At 48.3% G+C, this 20,064-nt stretch overlaps 1 protein-coding gene across 11 annotated transcripts in view; it reads left to right on the forward strand.

Annotated features, from left to right (window-relative positions):
- Positions 1 to 20,064, forward strand: part of Pebp4 (phosphatidylethanolamine binding protein 4) — a 211,338-nt gene that overhangs the window by 18,847 nt on the left and 172,427 nt on the right. For 3 of the 11 annotated variants that reach the window (XR_015453371.1, XR_015453369.1, XR_015453372.1), the window contains one exon: positions 13,821 to 13,950. Coding sequence is in view for 1 of the 11 variants with exons in the window: in XM_087216817.1 (XP_087072943.1) it covers positions 9,579 to 9,694; positions 13,824 to 13,950 (243 nt within the window). In the remaining 10 variants the exon portion in view is untranslated. Of the gene's footprint in view, positions 1 to 361; positions 1,895 to 5,303; positions 8,547 to 8,613; positions 9,695 to 13,820; positions 13,951 to 15,379; positions 16,574 to 20,064 lie in introns of those variants that run through there. The other 8 variants (XR_015453375.1, XR_015453373.1, XR_015453376.1 and 5 more) reach the window with 6 other exon arrangements.

Below are 20,064 nucleotides of genomic sequence, written 5' to 3' on the forward strand. Positions count from 1 at the left end.
TTATTGATAACACAATTGACATCTTTATGTGTTGTAAACCCAGGAACATAGGTTTATAAATACTTTTGTTCATTGTCTTTAAATCCTGTGTTTAAAAAATGGAGTTTACAAACCAAAGGTACAATACTTGTTATGGTTTAGATCTAGAATGTCTCCTAAAGTCTCCTGTGTTCTGTCAAAGGTGGTGATTGGTGAATGGTGATTGGATCATAGAGGTGCTGCCCTCATGAGTGAATTCATCCATTGATGAGTTTAGGTGCTATTAAGAGGTGGGGCCTGGATGGAAGGATGGGTCACTGGGTGTGTGACCTGGAAGGGTTATCTTGTCCTGGGCTTCTCCTTTCTCTCTGTTTCCTGGCAGCCATGGGATGAGCACCTGTCTTCCACCGGGCCCTTCCACCATGCTATTCCTGCCTTGGATCCAGGTGACTGTAGACTGAACCCGCTGAAACTGTGAGCCAAAATGAGTCTCTTCTCTTTTAAGTTGTGGATGTTGGGCATTTCCTGTCCCAACAACAGTAAAGTAACCAATACACTAGCTTTTACATTTGCCTGTGTATTTATTACTAATGGAGATCTGTATATATTTCTTCCTAAATTACTGTTTATGATTCTTTCATTTCAACGCAGTGGACTCCCTTCAGCATTTCCTGCAGAGCAGCAGCTCCAGTGGTAATAAATTCTCTCATCTTTTGTTTACCTGGGAATGCCTTGATTTTCCCCTCATTTTGGGGGGATAGCCATAATGGATATAGAATTCTTGGCTGGTAGGGTTGGGTTTTTTGTTTTTTCCTTTTAGCGCTTTAAATATATCATCCCAATTCCTACTGGCTTCCAAGATTTCTGCTGAGGAACTGGCTGGCAATTTTATTAAGAATCACGATACCCTAGTTGCTCCTCTCTTGTCATTTTCAAGATTCTCTTTTTGACTTCAGTTTTCTTTTTTTTTCAAATTTAATTTTTATTAGCACATGTTCCCCCCCCATTAACTTTATTGGTACATTTTAGGTATACAATACAGTTACATTCATCATTGGGATCTTGTATTTTTTCCCCTTCCCTTGCCCTCCCTTCACCCCCTCCACCCTTCCTTATTTGCAAAGACCTTGTTTCCATTTTTTTCCTCTTCTCATATTTTTTCCTTTCCCTTTTTTCCCTTCCCCTACCCCTCCCAATTCCCCTGCTCTTTTAGACCTTTTCTTCCTGTTACACAATATCAGTTATACATTTTTTAAAATTACAATATCAAGACCTAGGAGACCTTACCACAGATTTTACAGAATTTAAAAGGTTATAGAAAGCATATTACAAATATCTTTTTTGAAATAAATTTGACAACTTCTAAGAAGTACCTTGGAAGACAAATTAATGAAACTGACTCTGGAGGAAATATAAAATTTGAATAGCACCTATTAAAGAAAGTATATTCCTAGCTTGAAAACCTACCTATACGACAACAGCAGGCTCATAAACATTTTAACTGATAAATTATATCAAACATTTAAAGCAGAAAAAAGAAGGAACACTTCTCCCCTCATTTTAGGAACTCAACATTGTGCTAGTCCTAAAACTGGATAAAGATAATAGAAGAAAAAAGTATGAACATAGATAGAAATTTGTTTAACAAAACAATCTCTTAGAAGTCAAATCTGGCAGGATGTAGAAAGTGGTTTTGTTATAAGGATGGCAGTGTTGGTTCAGCATTGGAAGATCCACCCCGAGAAGTCATCATTTTAACAGAGGAAAGGAAAAAGTCATATGATCCTGTCACTAGTTGGAGAAAAAGTATTGGACCAAATTCTACAGCTGTTCATGGTAAAAGCTATCAGGAGACTAGAAGTAGAACAGAAACTTCTCAACAGATTAAAGACATGTACTCCATACTTCCAGCGAGAACGCCTTATATGAATGGAGAAGATACAATGCTTTCTCCTTAAGGTGGGGAACAAGGGCAGATATGCTTACTCTTTATCTGTCCATTAAACTTTGAAACCTAGTCCCCACCAAAATAGTCTGGCAATAAAATGACACAACTAGGATAGGATTGGCATGGCAGAAGCAAAATCTTTATATGTAGATGAAATGATCATCTACAGAGAAAATACTAAGAAATCTCTAGGCGCCCCTAGAACTTGTACTTGAATTTAGCAGGATTAGAAAACACAAGGTATATATGAAAATTCAGGTCTGTGTATACTTGCTATAAATGAGGAACTGGATATTGAAATTTAAAAGTTATGTAGGAGTACAAAGAACCCAGAAAAGCCAAAAACAAAAACAGTGTTGGAAGACATTTAGCACCCAATTTTAAGACTTCTTCTAAAGCTACAGTAATCAAGGCAGTGTTGGCATAAGGAAAGACATATAGATCATTTGAATAAAACAGAGAATCTAGAAATAGCACCACACATATATGGTCCACTGAGTTTTGAAAGATTATTTAACATTAGCATTTTATAGAATATAAACTCGATTCAAGAGCCCAGGAAGAGATAGTGTCTTCAGCAAACGGCACTAGAACACCTGGTATCTGTATATAAAAAATTAACCTCAACCCTTTTTTTCCATACATGAAAATCACTTGAAGGGATCTATGAACCTAAATAAGAAAGCCTAGAAGTATAAAACTTTAAGAAGAAATTATAAGGGAAAGTATTTATGAATTCAGGGTAGGCAAGAACTACCTAGGATACAAAAAACATGATGCATAAAAGAAAAAAATTGATAAATGAGATTCCATCAAAATTTAGAACTTTAAATGACATCATTAAAATGAAAAGAAGTCCTTAAACTGCCATATTTACAATGCATATAACCTATGAGCAGAATATATAAGGAATTCTTAGAGCTCATTAATGGACAACCCAATTAAAATGTAGACATAAGGAGATGATAAATAGCCAGTATAGCACAAGGAATGGTGTGCAACTCTAGAATCAGAAAAATACTAATCAGTACAATAATAAGATTGAATTATACACTCATTAGGGAGATGAATTGACTTCAGTTTTCAACAATTTGAATGTGTGTCTCAGTGTAAATCTCTCTGAATTTATCCTATTTGGAGTCTTTTGAGCTCCTTGGAATTTTAGATTTCTGTCTTTCTTCAATTTTGGGAAGACTGAGGTTATTATTTCTCCAAATGATCTCTCTGTGCTTTTCTCTAGTTTTCCTCCTTGGATTCTCACTGGGCCTGTGTTGATCTGACTGGGGAGACCTCACAAGTCCCTTAGCTCTGTCCACTGTTCCTCATTCTCTTTTTCTTTCTGTTCCTTAGGCTCAATACTTTCAATCAACATATCTTCAGGTTCACTATTTCTTCCTACTCCCTTGCAGATCAGATTTTGAATCCCTCTCCTGAAGTTATCACTGCTGTTATTAATTTTTTTCAGCTACAGAATTTCTACTTGGTTCCCATTTGTACTTTCTATGTCTTTGCTAATACTCTAATTTTGCTTATACATTGTTTGCCTGATTTCTTTCGTTTCTTTGTGTTTTCCTTTAGGTTTTTGAACATTCTCAAGACAGTTCTTTTATAACTCTTTGTCTACTAAGTCTAATGCCTGGGCTTTCTCGGGGATATTTTTTGTCTATTTCTATTTTTCTTTGCGTGGGCTATGTTTTCCTATTTCTCTATATGCCTTGTGATTTACTTGTTTCTGCTGTTGAAAATGGAGCTTTTGGGCAAGAACACCTCCCCATCTCCTGGCCTTGTTGACAGGATGTGTATTAGAGCAGTGCTTCACGGAGTAGCTGGGCTGGGCTAAACCCAGGGGTCATGTGACAGGAAGTAAGTCTTGTGCCCCTTCAGAACACAGTCTTGACATAGAAGGCACGTGGCTTGCTCCATTCCTCCATGAACACAGCTGCTTCTGAATATCTCACTTTCCTACTGGCTGGGGATTTAGCTCAGTGGCGCCGTGCCTGCCTCTCAAGCGCAAGGTCCTGAGTTCGATCCCCAGTACCAAACAACAAAAAAACGATGAATATTTTACTTTCCTGAAGGCCCTCACCCCTCGCTACTCCTCTGATAGGACACCTCAGTCTGTAGTCTGTGTCCTAGGCATTAGGAGTCTGTAGTCTCTCTTGAGTAGTGCCTGCCTCCTTTCTTACCTGAGATCCCGGTTGGGCAAAGCGAAGACCAGTCCTGCAGGCAATGTTCAAACAGGCAAGAATGCTGCCTGTTCCACTCCAGCCTGAGGGAGGGAACAAGGACCTGAGCTGTCATCTCCTACAGACTAAGAAGTCTCCTGCACTGGGAGGAGGTGGACAAGGGAGACAGAATGAAATCTCCCATCCATTGTAAGGAGGCCCCCCCAACATTGGGGATTGAACCTAGAACCCAGCGGGCTTTACCACTGAGGCTCACCCCCAGCCCTTTTATTTTGAGACAGATCTCACTAAACTGCCCAGGATGGCCTCAAATTTGTGACTCTTCTGCCTCAGCCCCCTGAGTAGTTGGGATTACAGGTGTGTACTACCATGCCCAGTGAGGAGGCTTTTCTTGATTGGACATTCATTAGCTTGTTCTAAACCTTCAGCTACTTTCCAGACTTACTATAAAGTTCAGCAAGTTTGTATGCGTTTGTGTGTGTGTGTGTGTGTGTGTGTGTGTGTGTACATGTATGTTTCTATGGGGGAACCAGCACTTGGAACTTCCTAGTCCTACATCGTGCTGACATCACCAGGATTGATTTTTAAATTTCTATTATTATTATTATTTTTTTGGTACCAGGGATCGAACTCAGGTCCTTGCGCTTGCGAGACAGGCGTCAGAACCACTGAGGTAAATCCCCGGCCCTGATTTTTTTATTAATAAAAAAACCAGCCCTGTTGAGACAGGCTTCAGATTCACCAATGTTAGAGCGCACCATATGGCTGGATGTGGTGGCACATACTTGTAATCCCAGTACTCTAGAAGACTGAGGCAGAAGGATCACTAATTCAAGTCTACCCCAGGCAGCTTGACAATTTAGGGATTGTCAAGGGGCTGCCTCAAAATAAAAATACAAAAAGGGCTAGAGAGGTAGCTCAGTGCAAAGGCCCTGGGTGCAATCCCCTGTACCCCCACCAAAAGTGTAGAAGTGTAGAATGGATTTTAGATTATGTGCAACTACCACACAATTTTAGAACATTTTCATCACCTCTTAAAACCCCATGTCCTCCGTTACCATCCCCACTCCTGTTGCTCACCTCCCACCCTAACCCCAGCCTCTGACCCCATATGTTGGCCTATTCTGGACGTTGCGTGCAAATGGGATCATACGCTCTGACATCTTTTGTGACTGGCTTCTTTCACTTAGCGCAATTCCTGTCCCCCTCCTCCTGTGCCCCAGACTCTGAAGGGGGCATAAGACGTGGCAGAGAGAGGGGTAGGCAGCCCCTCGGACTGGTCCAGAACAGGAGTTGCAGCCACTGGCTGTGAAGTGAGGAGAGGCGGAAGGAGGAGAAGCTGTTGGCCAGTGAAGAGTAAAACAGTCTCACAGGACCTGGGCGGCAGATGGAAGCACAGTCGTCAGGATGGGAGAGGAGGCAAGGAACGTAGACAAGGAACCCGATAGCAGAAGGAGCTGAAAGATGGGCCACAGAGGGAGTCACAGGGGAGCAGGAGAGAAGAGAGATGGCGACCCAAGCCCTTGGCTGCTCCACAGTGCGATTTGAGGGACAAAGGAGTCTGTAATGGTGAAAGTGGGCCTGGGAGAGCGAGTGTGGAGAGGTGTGGGGGAGGCTGGAGACAAAATAAACCAGGCTGTCAGGGGCTGTGGGGCGGGCCAGGGTAACTACTGACTCGAGCTGGACTTCTTTGGGATTGATAAAAGGATCTATAAATTATTATTTTTTTATTTTTATTTTGTGCTTTGAGACAGTCTCTTGCTATGTAGTTCAGGCTGGCCTTGAACTCCCTGTATACCCCAGGCTGGCCTCAAACTTGCCATGATCCTCCTGCTTCAGCCTTGCGAGTGCTGGATCACAGGTGTGCGCCACCACACCTGGCTGAAAGTGATCTGTAATTAAATAGCGGTGATGGGTGTACGGCTCTGTGGGTGGACCCACATTCTGAGTTGGGCCTGTGAAGAGTGCATTTTATGGGGTGTGAATTTCATCTCAATGTTTTATTAGGAATGAAAGGTGAAATCAACAAGGGGGAACTGATCTGCTACAGTTCAGGGATTCCTGAGGGCACTGGGAAAGGTGCAGGAGGAAAAGAGGTGGTACACCTGAGCCTGGGGAGAGAGAGGGGCGAGGCTGGGCAGGAGTAGGTGGGGATTAGAAGAAGGAGGGCCGCAGGGATGAGGTGGGGCTCCGGAGCTCCAGGTGCACCAACCCAGCAGACCCCAGTGGCTGGAGGGGCCGGGTCTTCTCAGGAAGTTACCAGGCGTGGCCTGGGTAATGGTCTGGAGGTGGCCCTAGATCAGTGACTGAAGGAGGAGACCGGGGCTTCAGGCACTGAAGGATGCAGCCGTGGGAGCTTCCGGGGTGAGACAACAGAACACACAAAGCTCAGCTGTGGGAAGGGAGAGTTGTCAGATCCCAGGTTTGAACATGGCCCCCAGATCTCGGATCTCAACTTGGAAGCCATGTCCTGTGAGTCCTCAAGAGAAAGATCAGGTTTGAAAAAACCAAGCACTGCTGCTTTCTGCCAGATGCCTCTACGAGAAAACAAGCCAGGGAAGGTTAAATAAATAAGCCAAAGGGATCCAGGGCTGGGGGCCAAGGTGAGTGATTAGCTTCGTGTTGATGTTTATGGAGAGCTGTGAGCTGTTAGGTGAAAGTAAGGACTATCAGAAAGGCAAATAACAAGTTGGTCATGCATTTAAATGTGTTTTCTTCAGCATCTGTATACTCCAGGTAGGGAGCTCAAAATGCAGGATGCACACTCTAGAACTTACAGGCCGTGGCGTGTGCTGGGGTGGGAATGGGGCAGCTGCTACTGAAAAAACTACAAAATAATCCATTACAACATAAGAATAATAGGGAGATGTGTCAGGTGATCTGATTGTGTCTGACATGAATCTGGTCAAGGGTCAAGGCAAGTTCTGCAGGGGAAGTGACACTCCAGCTACCCAGTAGAGGGGCTGGCAGTGAGCCAGGCCCTAGCAAGGCTCTGGTGCAAGGCAGAGCTTAGGTGACCATGTAGAGTTAATGTGTGAGAGGTGGGGGTTGGCAGACACAGCCAGAGAGGCCGGAAGAGCCAGATCAGGCAGGGCATTGTAGGCCACATGGAGGATTCTGGGCTTTATGCCAAGAGCAAAGGGATATAAGTGGGAAAACAAGAGGGCGGCAGCAGGGGGCAGTGGAGCAGAGAGGTTACAAGTATGGACCCTAGGGCCAGACTGCCTGGGTTCAAATCCCAGGTCTGCCACTGCTAGCAGTGTGACCGAGGTGAGGTTAGCTAAACCCTCTATGCCTCAGTTTCCTCTCTGGAACATGGGGTGGTAACGTACACTACCTGCTTTATAGTGTTGGCGTGAGGATGGAGTGGTCAAAGTGCCTGGCACGCAGATGACGAGGAATCACTGGGGTGAGTGGGCTTGACAGCAGTCACCCTGCCCTATGGATTCTCCCCTAAATGGGCTAAGAGCTGTTGGCACCCAGGAAAGTTCTGGCTTCTGCAGTGGCTGCCATTTTGAAGACAAGAGTCTTCTGGCCTTGGGCAGCCATTTTGGTAGCATTATTTCCTGGCTATGGCTGTCTTGTGACTTTGTGAGGACAAGGACAGTGCTCAACCCATGGCCCCGGGGTCAGCACGTGACCTGAGTGAATGGAGGGGTGGGTAGACATGCTACCAGATGATGGTCCCATGGGGCCTCTTTCCCGGTCCTTGGTGTCCCAAACAAAGACCTGAACAAGACACACAGAAAGGGCAGCAAGGGTGCATATTTATCGAGGGTGGGAAAGAGGTACACTCTACAGGGCAGGGGCAGGCCGTGAATGGGCTTACAGTGGCCCTGAGGGTAAAGCCACAGGGGTCTTCAGTATTCAAAATACCTATATTGAACTTCCCCTCATGCAAATAAGGTATTAGAACATTTCTCCTATCAAAAACTCACTTTTTCTCACATCACATGTAAACTGTCACATCGAAAAATTCGCTTAGCCTCTCACCGGATGTAAATGAAGGACCAGAAGCAGTGTCTTTTGATTGGTTGCGTCCATATGTAAATGAAAGATTGAGAATAGGATCTTCTGATTGGTCCTGCAAACAATGCCAGATTCAAATGAAAGACTGAAAATAGCACTTTTCTAATTGGCTCACAGTGCTCAGGAGCCATAAGCCTGACTCGTTTTGGGTCTTGTGTTCTGCGCAAGTTCTTTCATTTTAGGAAACATCTCACTCAACATGTTAGCCATGGCTTTTTACGACCTTCGACACACTGTGACCAGTTGGCTGTCCAGTTTGCCCTAGCCCTACTCTCTTACCTCAGTGCTGCCTATGGAATACAGATGGTACTTGGACTACTCATAAATTCCTGAGCATCATTACATGCTGGGCACCTCCCTCTGTGTGACACAATTCATGTCATTTGCCCATTGATAGTGACAAGAGGCTACTATTAGATGCTTTCTGCTCAGGGAGATCTTGGAAGGAAGTTGGGGGGGACGGCGGGGTGGGGGTCATACTTCAGGGAGCTGAGTGATTCAGAAATGTGTTTAACTTGAAGCCTAAAAAGGAAAGCTTTTTGCTAAACGTTGGGATCCTAGAAGCAGGAATTGTACCAGAAAGCAGGAAATAGTTGCTCTCCTGGTGATATTATTGTCCTTAGCAAGGCCCAGGGATATCCAGGGTCATTTTACTTGTTTTTGAAAGGGGACAGAGGTGTATCTTGGGGAGGACCTGGGAAGTGGCTTCTCCAGAGTCTGGGAGTCCGCACTGCTCCCCCCTGAGAAGAGGGTGAGGTGTCCCCAGAAAATGCAGGCATGGCCCAGCCCAGCCCCACAGGCCTCCCTCTCCAGAAGCTGATTTTGGGAGAGCGCTGAGCTCAGCACACCTGCAAGGTGCAACCCGTCACACCCTCTGTCCCTGTACCCTGTGTCCCCAGCTGGCCTTTCCAAGCTGCCTCAGGCGGGCAGTCCGCCCTCTCCTATGCTGATCTGTTCGACCACATCCACCTTCGGACAGCCCAGCGCTGTGGAGACATGTGGCCTTGGAGGACCTGGGGGCGGGAGAGGCAGAGATCCCAAGGGTACAGCCCAGCCAAAGCTGCAGTCCTCACCCTGCGCTGGGCCTGGGATCCCCAGCCCCTAGGTTTGCAAAGCTGCACTTCGGGCTTCTGTAAGCACATCTTCCCAGCAGGCTTCTGCCCAGGCAGCTGGGACAGGAGTGGCAACAAAGCTCTGCCACACCAGGGCTGCAAACAGAGTCTGGCTTGGAGAAGGCTCAGGATCTCCTGAGGGACACGTGTTGGGTGGCAGATTAGCTGGTGAAGCCCAGACAGCTGGCTGCGGTCCTCCCTGCACTTCCCGAAGCTCTGTTCTGCCAGGCGGCCCTAGGATGGGGCCAGCCCTGGGAAGGGCCCTGCAGAAGGCCGTGCTGCTGGAGTGGCTCCTTCCTTGGGTTCCAGGTGCCCCGAGACTGGATGATGCAGCTGGTTGTCACAGCCTTGTGGCTGGGTCTCCTTATGGTGGCCACTGGAGATGAGGAAGATGAGTGTGTCGACGAGCCCCTGCCCGATGAAGATGCCACGCTATGCAAGTGAGGTGGCAGCTGTGTCGGGGGCACTGCCACCGGGCCGACCGTGTAGGACAGGCTGAGAACTCTGCAACAGGCTCCATCCTGCCTTCCTCAGACTACAGGGGCTCCCCCTCCCCCCGCCCTTCCTGCTGGGGCCCAGAGAGAGCCCTCATCCCCCAACCTGCTGCCTGTTAGAAGAGCAACTTTCTCCAGACTCCTGTGTCATCCTCCGGGCTCCCTAGGCTACTTTGAGTTCGTACCCTCTGCAGTTTGGTGGCTAAGGAAGGCACTGTCCATTGAGCCCATCTCAGAAATGGGAGAGGGGGGAGAAAGAACTTTCACTTCCTAGTTGGGCATAATCCCAGCACTCAAGAGGCCGAGGCAGGAGGATCAGCCTGAGTTCTAGGCCAGCCTGAACTACATAGTGAGGCCCTGTCTCAAAAAAACAACAACAACAAAGAACTTTAACTTTTTACTCTATCTTCTTCCTGCACATTTGAATCTTCACAAACATTTAGAATAAAAAAATATCTTCTCTGTAAAAGTTATGTAGTTGAGGGCCGGGGATTTAGCTCAGTGGTTCCACCTCCGCCTGGAAAGCACAAGGACCTGAGTTCGATCCCCGGTACCAAAAAAAAAAAAAAAAAAAAAATTAAAAGTTATGTAGTTGAATCCTAGAAAAAATAGTAATACACATTTTGCTTATATTAGTACATTTTTTAATGTGTGTGGTCCTGGAGATCGAGCCCAGGGCTTTTGCATTGAGCTATATCCCCAGACATTTTTATTTTTTATTTTGAGAAAGGGTCTCACTAAGTTGCCCAGGCTTGGCTTGAACTTGCAGTCCTTGTAATGAATCATCTTAACTAAATTAATGCTAAAGAGACTCTGGGTCTTGGGGTGTAAAATATCAGAAGGGCAGACTTAAAAAATTGGCACAAAACATTTTTAATATATCTATTCAAAAGTCTGGCTTATATTTCTGAGTTTCAAAAATAGGTGGGTACAAAATCAACACAAAAATCAATAGCGTTCTTGTACACCAATAATTAACTCACTGAGAAAGAAATTAGAAAAACAATGCCATTCATAGTAATAGTAAAAAAAAAAACCCAAAAAAACTTAGGAACTAATGTGACCAAGAAAGTGAAAACCTCTACAAAAAACCTCAGGACTCTGAAAAAGGAGATCAAAGGGGACATTAGAAAATGGAAAGATACAGTCAAAATGGCCATGCTTCCAAAACTGGTATATAGTTTTAATGCAATCCCAATCAAAATACTTACAGAACATTTTCCACAGATCTAGAAAAAACAATCCTAAAATTCACATGGAATCAGAAGAGACCCAAGATAGCAAAAGCAATTCTGGGTAACAAGAACAAAGCAGGAGGCATCACAATGCTGGATTTCAAGTTGTATCACAAAGCCACAGCAATAAAAGCAGCATGGAGCTGGCACACAAACAGATGCATGCATCAGTGGAACAGAAGAGAGGATGAAGAAATGACCCCAGTGGCATTCAGCTCTCTGATCTTTGACAAAAGGGCCAACAACTTGTGCTGGGGGAAAGACAGCCTTTTAAACAAATGGTTTTGAGAAAGCTGGCTATCTACATGCAGATGATTAAATCTAGAGCCATATATCTTACCTACTACTAAACTAAAAATGGATCAAAGATCTAAATGTTATGACAGAGACTCTTAATCTGCTGAAAGATAAAATAGGTAAAACTCTTGAAGAAATAGGGGTAGGCAAGGACTTCCTGAACAGAACCCCTGTTGAACAAGAAATAACATTAGGGATCAACAAGTGCGATCACATCACATTAAAAAGCTTCTGCACAGCAAAAAATAAAACAACCAACAGAGTGAAGAGACAGCCTACAGAGGGGAAGAATTGTTTTGCACCTACACCTCAGAGGACTAATATCTAGAATATATAAATAACTAAAAAAAAAATAGATCCCCCAATCAAAAAATTGGCAACTTAAATGAACAGACACTTCTCAGAAGAAGTACAAATGGTCAATAAATTCATGAAAAAATGTTCGATATCCCTGGTTATCAGAGGAATGCAAATTAAACAACATCAAGATTTCATCTTACTCCAGAAAGAATGGCTGTCATCAAGAAATCAAGTAATAACAAGTGCTGGCAAAGCTGCTGGGAAAAAGGAACCCTTCTACATTGTTGGTGGGAATGGAAACTAATACAGCCACTGTAGAAAGCAATACGGAGATTCCTCAGAAAACTGAAAATAGAAGTTCCATTTGACCTAACTATTTCCCTTCTAGGTAGCTTCCCCAAGGAGTTAAAGGCATCATATTACAGCGATACATGTATACTCACCTTTAGAGCAGCACAACTCATAATAGCCAAATCTTGGAAATAGGCTATATGTTTATTAACAGATGAATGGATGAACAAAGTGTGCTATTTATACACAATTTGAGTCATTTATAGGGAAATGAATACACCTTGAGACCATAATGTCAAGTGAAATAAATCACACACAAGCTTAGATATGGCGTAGTTTCTCTAATATGAGAAACCCAAACTATACATAATTTAAAGAGCAAAATAGAAGATAATAGAAAACAGGGGGATAGATCTCTTGCAAAAAGGAAGGTGACCCAGAGATGGACAGAGAGGAAAAGGAGAGGAGGGGAAGGGATGAAAAAAGAATTATGATCCGCTATGTATGTGGACCAACTCCCTGCGAGGAATGTAATCATGATATACCGCAAACATGGACTAATAAAAATTAAAATGAAAATGAAAAACCTCGGTGAGCCCATAGATGACTGACTGTCCTGAGCCGTAGCCACTGTCCCTTTGTTCCGCATCAATTTCTTTCCATCCGGGAAACCAGATTCTCAGAACACAGGAGCTCTTCAGCTCCTCTTCTCAGGGGAACACAGGTCTAAGGGGCTCGGACCGCAGTCCTCACTCTAGGTGCTTTACCCAGGGGGATATTTGCACGTTTAACATGAGCCTAGGTATGGGGTTTGCTTAACTCAAATCCCACCATTGATGGGATTTCAGGCACAGGGAGCTCTTGATAATTTAGGAGATAGAAAATTTCTCTGTCCATGGAGGAGGTCGTGCTGACTTTCTAAACATTTCTCTTCTGTAATTAGAATGTTCCTAATGAGCAACATATAAATATTGTCCTATTTTAAAGATACCAACCAAGGTGTTTTGCACGTATGTGTGCCTGTATGTGCATGTGTGAGTGCATATGTGTGTGTGTGCATTTTTCTGTTTGTTTCTTGAGACAGGTTTCACTACGTATTCCACACTAGCCACCAACTCACTATGTAGCCTGGGCTGGCCTCAAATTCATGATGCTCCTGCCTCAGCCTCCCGAGTGCTAGGATTACAGGGGGGCACCATCATGCCCCAGCAGACACTGACCAAGTTTGCTAAGGATGTCTGGCCGCCTTCCCACACCCGGTCTGAGGGTTTCTCATTCATGGATTCAACCAACCATAGGTCAAAGTCAAACCAGAAACTACCTCTGTACTGGACATGTACGGACATTTTTTCTTCTCATTATTCCCTAAATTATACAGCATGACAACCATTGGATAGCAGGGACGTTGTACTAGGTAACATAAATGAGCTAGCGGGGCCAGGAATTTAGCTCAGTAGTTTTGCTGCCTGCTGCACAAGCACAAGGACCCGAGTTTGAGCCCTGGTACCAAAAAAATAAAATAAATAAATAAATGAGCTAGCGATGATTTAAAGGATACAGAGGACTGTGTAAGTTTACATGCAAGAACCATACCAGTTTATACGATGGACTTGAGCACTAGGGGAGCTCAGTGTCAATGAGAAATCCCCAGCAGATTCCCAGGAGTGGCTGGACATTCTTCTTGGAAACACAAGTGACAGTTAGCACTTTTTTTTAAAACCTAAACTCTTTCCAGGACCTTACTGCTTAGCAACCCTATCAGAGAGCCACTAGCCATGACCCCGTTACATAGGTGAGGAGATCGAGACACGAAGATGGCAAGTGACTCTCATGAGTCAGCAGCAGGTTTAGGGCATAGTCTCATTGTCTTTACATTCCCACTAGTGCTAGACTGGAGCACCGGAGTACCCTGGAGCTCTGGCGTGAGGCTGACTGCTTCCTTCTCTCAGTAGGGGCCTTGAAGTTTTGTACCCTGAGTTGGGGAACATCGGCTGCATGTTCATTCCCGACTGCAATGACTACAGACAGAAGATCACCCTCTGGAGCAAACCCATAGTCAAGTTCTCTGGCGCCTTTGACGTGAGTGGGCTCGGATGGTGGAAGGGGCACTGGGGGGTCCTGACTTCCCTCTGAGCTCCTCCTCTGGGGGGCCTGGGCCATGCGCATAGTATGGGGGTGGGTCTGCTGGTACCGGATGGATGTGCCCTCCTTAGAGCGGCCCCACAGCCTGGGACTGAAGGGGGGGGGGGATTTGAGATTGCAGAGAAGAGTAAGAGCAGTGCATGTGACATTTGCTCCTTGTGGCAGGAGACACGTTCTCCTTATGCCCCAAATCATCCCAAATCGTCCAAAATAGGTCAAAGTGGAATCAGAAGTATAGTCATAGCCCCGTACTCTGCCGCTTTGAAACTGGTCAAATTGGTACTTGACACATTTTGATGCAAATCTTGTCCCAATATTTATTTGTTTGCTACTAGCCGCACAAGCTAGGAGTTGTCAGTGTCAGCTGCCTTTCTGGCCAAAACAATTGGTTTGATACTTGCATTTTGGGCACTCACAGCGCCTCCCAGAACCAATTAGTGACAAGAACCAGGGTGTCACTGTAACTGTCTCTTTCCTTGAGAAGCGGCCAGCCCTACCTGTTCTGGGATCTTCCTGGGCTTGGAGATCTGGGAAGCCTGGGGATGGGCTGTAGAGGTGAGAAATAGGAAGCTAAACCTCATCGCAGGGAGCTGCCTCTGGTTGCCATCTTTCCCCACTCCCGGGCCAGACTGAGCCCGCAGAGCTCCATGTTCAAGGCCGACCTCTCGCTCTCAGTTGTGTTTGGGCTGGAAGTGAAATGTCACCGAGGAACAAGGACTGAGGTGTGACCAGGACTCAGGTCACAAATGGGCAGAGACAGAAGGGTAGTAGTGGGGTCGCAGCTTCCGGTCCCTTCTGCAGTGTGGCAGAGAGGCCACAGGGGCTCCCCCCTCCCTTGTTCTGTGGGTCCCCTGTGCTCCACTGGCCAAGCCAGAGGGCCGGCTGCACACAGGCCAGCAAGGCCGCAGCCAGGAAACAGGATCGGCACCACGTGGGTTACTCAGTCTACTGGGTCCGTCTGTGTCTTCCTCCAAGTGACTGTACGATTGGAGGGCAAATGGATTGTGAAATGTCTTGATATCTGTGTGGCCCCTGTCATGCAGCTTTGACATGCTGTCCTGTTTGCAACTGTGATGAGCACCCTTTCCTCTGGGAGGCTGAGATCAAGCAACACTCATGCATGCACACGCACATGCCCACACACATACACGTACACATGTGTGCACGTGCCACATATGCAATCTCCCCTCCCACCCCTGGCAGCTACAAGGAGCAAAGAAAGCCGCTGTGATTTCTGCCCTGAGGTGGAGGGTCACAGTGGCAGGGCAGGAACCCAGGCCCTCAGGGAGCAGTGTATGCGCCCCATGGGACAGGCTCTTTCTTGACCTCTCCATTAATTCACTTTCCCTTGGAGTTTCACTTGCAGAGTGAGGAGGCCCAGCCAAATGTTTTCCAGTGCTTGTCCCGTCACCCTGGCCTGCTGTTGCTTCAGATGTCCACTAGATGGCAGTGAAGGCTTTTCTAGCTCCTGGAGTCCCTCCTGGAAGAGAGAGTCAGCCAGTTCTGAGTGTTGGTTTTGACTGGGCTTAGCTGACACTACTGGGCGGCTGGACAGGGACACCAAACAGAGAGGAGATACCATGCCAGGTGTGCTGGCGCACTCCTGTAATTCCAGCTCCTCGGGAGGCTGAGGCAGGAGGATTGCAATTGCAAAGCCACCCTGGACAAGTTAGGGAGACTGTGTCTCAAAATAAAAAAATTAAAAGGGCTGGGAGAAAATAAGGAAGAGGAAGCTATTGCTCTGGGTCTTGAAATCTCCCACTGTACAGAAATATAACAGGGCCGCCTACTTTATGCCGGGTGGTATCCGTGTCATCATTTCACTTAATTCTCATCAAGTTGGCAACTCAAGGGTGTCAAGAGAGGAAAAAAAGCCAACTCTAACTGGCATAAGCCAAAAAAGGGGAGAATTTATTGTTTCAGGGATAACTTCAGGTCTGGCTGGATCCAGGATTTCAAACAATGTCACCAGATCACAAATCTATCCCTTTACTCTGCTTTTCTCTCTGCTGTTTCTCTTTATAAAAAGACTTTCCTTGTGGTGCCAAAGTTGGATTTATGTCTGACTGGTTCAACAACCCCAGCAGAGAAAGATGGACCCTTTCCAACCATTAAAAGTCCTAGGTTTGCCCTCCTGGGATCAATGCCCATTTTCAAACCAAACAGCGGCCCTGGGTAGCCCACTTAGTGGCCAAGGACAGAGAGCAGCAGGGAATGAGTCCCCAGAGGAGCAGCAGGGGTCATTTACAGGAAGAGGGGTCGGGCAGGGAACCTGTGCGGTTACTGTGAAATGTGGCCTGTACAGAGCGGGAAACGGGCCAATCTGGGTCCCAACCCTCCCATGGGCTTGACCAGTGGCCTCCCAGCCAGGGCTCCAAGGGAGACCTTGGGGTGGATGCTGGCACAGTTCGAGGGGACTTCATGAAGGGACGCTTTCCCTAGTTGTGCAGGAAGGACGCTCATGGCGAAGGAGGGGGTGGCTGGAGCTTCCTGTGAGGGCCCAAGGGACCAATCACCTGCAGGGAGTGTGGCTGGCCAAGTGGGAGCAGAAGCAGGTGCATCTGGGACCCAGGTCCCTCCGGAAAGGGGCGGGTGGGTGGGGAAGCACCTGAGCAATCGGCAGAGGAGGGCGAATGACCACCTCGGGTCTTCCCGCCTCCACACCTTCTGGCAGGCTGCTTCCCCACCTTTGGGTCTCACTGGCCTCCAAGTTCTTCCTCCTCCACGAAGTCTTTCCTGACTGGCTCCCTCTGGGGTTCCCTCCCATCCCTGGCTGACTGCTTCTTGCTGTCCCCTGCCCTGGAAAGGGTATGTTTACTTCCGGCCGTCTGGTACTGCGCTTGCTCTGTTGAAACTCGCTCTGTAAGCACCGGGAGACAGGAGCCCGGAGCCATCCCGAGTCACCCACAGCCCCGCCAGCACTGCAGTCTGTGCTGGTGGCCGGGTGAGTGGGTGAGTGGGTGAGGGAATGAACGGCAGCTGCAAGGACACTTCCGGGAGTGTAAGCCACAGGCTGTGCAAGCCCCAGGTTACCTTCAAACTTAGGGGAGTCCTGGCACCTGAGGAAAAGCTGCTGAGCCCTGCGGTCCCAGGCAGTGGTTCTCTGTCCTCCACCCAGGGTGGGTGGGTCTGGGGCAGATGGAGAAGCAGGGGGGGAGAGGAAGGAGACCCAGGGTTCACAGAGAGCAAAGCCAGGCAGGAAATGGGTGGCGAGGGCTGAGTCACGTTGAAGTAAGTGGCCCTCTCCTCCCCTGGCCCCGTCTGCACCATCTGGCCACCAGCATCTCTGAGCACACCCCGTCCTCATCCTCGGGCCAATGAGGGCTGAAAGGGCTCTGAAAAGCATCTTGCCGGGGTTTTTCTTCCCCTGGAGTTCAGCCAGCTGGCATCCTTTGGAAGAGCAGAAATGGCCTTGAAGTGGTGGACAATGTGCACTGCATTTGGGGGAAAGAACAAAAGCCGGGCTCCGTCCTGCTGTCCCTCAGCCTCCAGAAAGCAGGTGAACCTGTCCCGCACCGTCCTCAGGGCAAGCGCCCCCTCACCGGCAACAGTGCCCGGAGCTGCCTGATAGAGGCCACCGCCTTGCCCTCATTGGCCCGTGGCGGTGACACAAATTTCAACACGGATGTCACAGAGGCCGGAGATGCTAACCCAGGGCAGGACCTGGGATGCTGCCCGGCCCAGAGCAATGAGCTCTGAGGGACACGGCCTCTGCTGCCCAAGGTCTCCATGTGGGAGGAGCCCTGGCGGCCAGAGCAGGCCTGGGGCGGGAGGCACATGACTACCTGGTGTCAGGGACACGAAGTGACTCGCTTAGCAAACAGTGGCCGGCACCACCCCAGCACTGCTGATGAAAAGAGCTCCCAGGATAGGTGGAGGGAGACAGGTCTCATCAAGCGGGCACCCAGCCAAGGTCAGGGAAGCCCGGTGACTGGCTGGGGGAAGAGGCTTGGGAGGCTTGGGAGGGGCCAGGGCCTTGCTGAGGGAACCAGAAAGCTGGGTGAGCCCCAAAGGGGAGTCTGAATTTCACCTCAAAGCCAGGCTAGGGAAGAAAGGGGGTCACCATGGGATTCTTTCATTGTTGTTTTGAGCAAAGTTCTCACTATGTAGTTCAGGCTGGCCTTGAACTCGAAGCAACCCTCCTGCCTCAGCCTTCTGCGTGCTGGGATCACAGGTGTGTGGCATCAGGATTCCCTAGACAGTGACAGGCTCAGATTTGGAGTCCCAGCAGCAGGTGGGAGCAGGGACAGAGGGGAGACAAGGTCAGGACTCTGCGGGTGGGGAAGAGATGTCAAGGGGGTGGGATCCATGGGGCCGTGGCTGTGGGGCACTGGAAGCTGCATGTGCATGTGACCCTCAGGTTTCTGTGAGGGGCTCAGGTGGGTGAGGGTGGAGCGGAGCACTGAGCTGCTCTCTCAAACAGGGTGTCCCAGGGGAGTGGAGGGCAGCGTGGGCCACGGTTATATCATAGCCAGGGTGTCGCTGGGCACAGTCCCAGCGGCTGCAGTGCACCTAGACCCTAAGAATGGTGTGTCCCCAAGCAGAGGGACACAAGGGAAACACTAGGTTTACAGGGCCAGCAGCAGCGACTTTTTTTCCCCAGTACTGGGAGATGGAACCCAGGGTCTTTGCACTGAGCTACGTCCCCAATCCTTTTGTTATTTTTGATTTTGAGACAGGGTCTCACCAAGTCACTCAGTTGCCCAGGCTGGGCTTGAATTTGCCATCCTCCTGTTTCAGCCTCCCAAGTGCTGGAGTACAGGTGTGCACTGTCACAGCAGCACAGCAGCAGCGACTGCCACGTGCACCTAATCTGAGGGTGCTGCCTGCACCCAGAGGCAGCTGCCTGACAGCAGGACTGGCTGATGCCACTAGAGAAGGCGAGGCCAGAGGCCTGGGTTTGGGTCCTTGTGCCCAGGCAGGGTGGCATCCACAAGGCAACCTCTCCCTTGGAGATGTGGCCCCATCAACAGCAGCCAGCCAGAGGCATCAGATTGGATAGAACATGGCTCACTTCTGTCATCCCTGCACTCTGGGAGACAGAGACGGGAGTGTCGCAAGTTCAAGACCAGCCTGGGCAACTTAGTGAGACCTTGTCTCAAAATCAAAAATAACAAAAGGGCTGGGGATGTAGCTCACTGCCAAGTCCCTGGGTTCGATCCCCAGTACCACAAAACAAACTAGTGGCACCTAACCACCAGGAAGCCATTGGTGACCCATGTGAGGGGACAGGGGAGGGAGTGAGAAGGGGACCCCGAGGGTTGGGCTGGCTGCTCACACCGGAGTTTGCCAAGGGCAAAGAGATCGAGAATATTAGAGTGCTCCCGGAAGGAGCCAGTAGGAAGGGCGATGGCAGAACAGAGCAGAGGCGGAAATAACCGCCTGCTGGACTCCGCTCCTCCGGGGAGAGGAACGAGGAGCCGCTTTGGAGGGTGTCGTAGATGCCTCAGAACTGGCAGAACCTGGCTCTTGGCCAGAGTCCGAAGTGGGAGCCCCAAGGAGCCCGGAAAGAGCGCGCGCGGTGGTGGTGGGGCGCTAAGTGGCCTGGAAATTCTGTTGTGGTCACCGCGACGCTGGGGTGAGGGGTCCCCAGCCCTGGCCCTGTGAGCTGCACTCAGCCAGCAGCGCCATCTGCCGGGGCAGAGCGGAAGCCTAAGGCGGCGGGGCTTTGGGAGGCTGGCGGGGACGGGTAGAAGGTAAAATCCAGACAGGGTGATGGACAGCAGCGCACCAAGTGAATTCGTGACACGTGACCATCACCCAGGCCTAGCCCCTGACCAGAGCTGTTGTTTTGTTTTTTCAGTACGGGGGATTGAACCAAGGGCCTTTGTACTGAGCTACTTCCCCAGCCCCCCTTTTTAAAAATTATGTTTTAATTTGAGAGAAGGTCTCCCTGAAGGTGTCCAGGCTGTACTCAAACTGGCGAGCCTCCTGTCTCAGTCTCCCATAGCCCTGGGATCACAGGTGTGCGCCACCGCACTGGGCCTTAATAGATAACATCACTTGCCGCTGTGGTATGATATAGGGGCTGGTTTGCAGCTTGTCGTTGGG

The sequence above is a fragment of the Heterocephalus glaber genome, unplaced genomic scaffold (assembly GCF_053883595.1).
Source record: "Heterocephalus glaber isolate CG9 unplaced genomic scaffold, H.glaber_assembly_v1.0 deba00001460, whole genome shotgun sequence".
Classification (NCBI taxonomy): Eukaryota; Metazoa; Chordata; class Mammalia; order Rodentia; family Bathyergidae; genus Heterocephalus; species Heterocephalus glaber.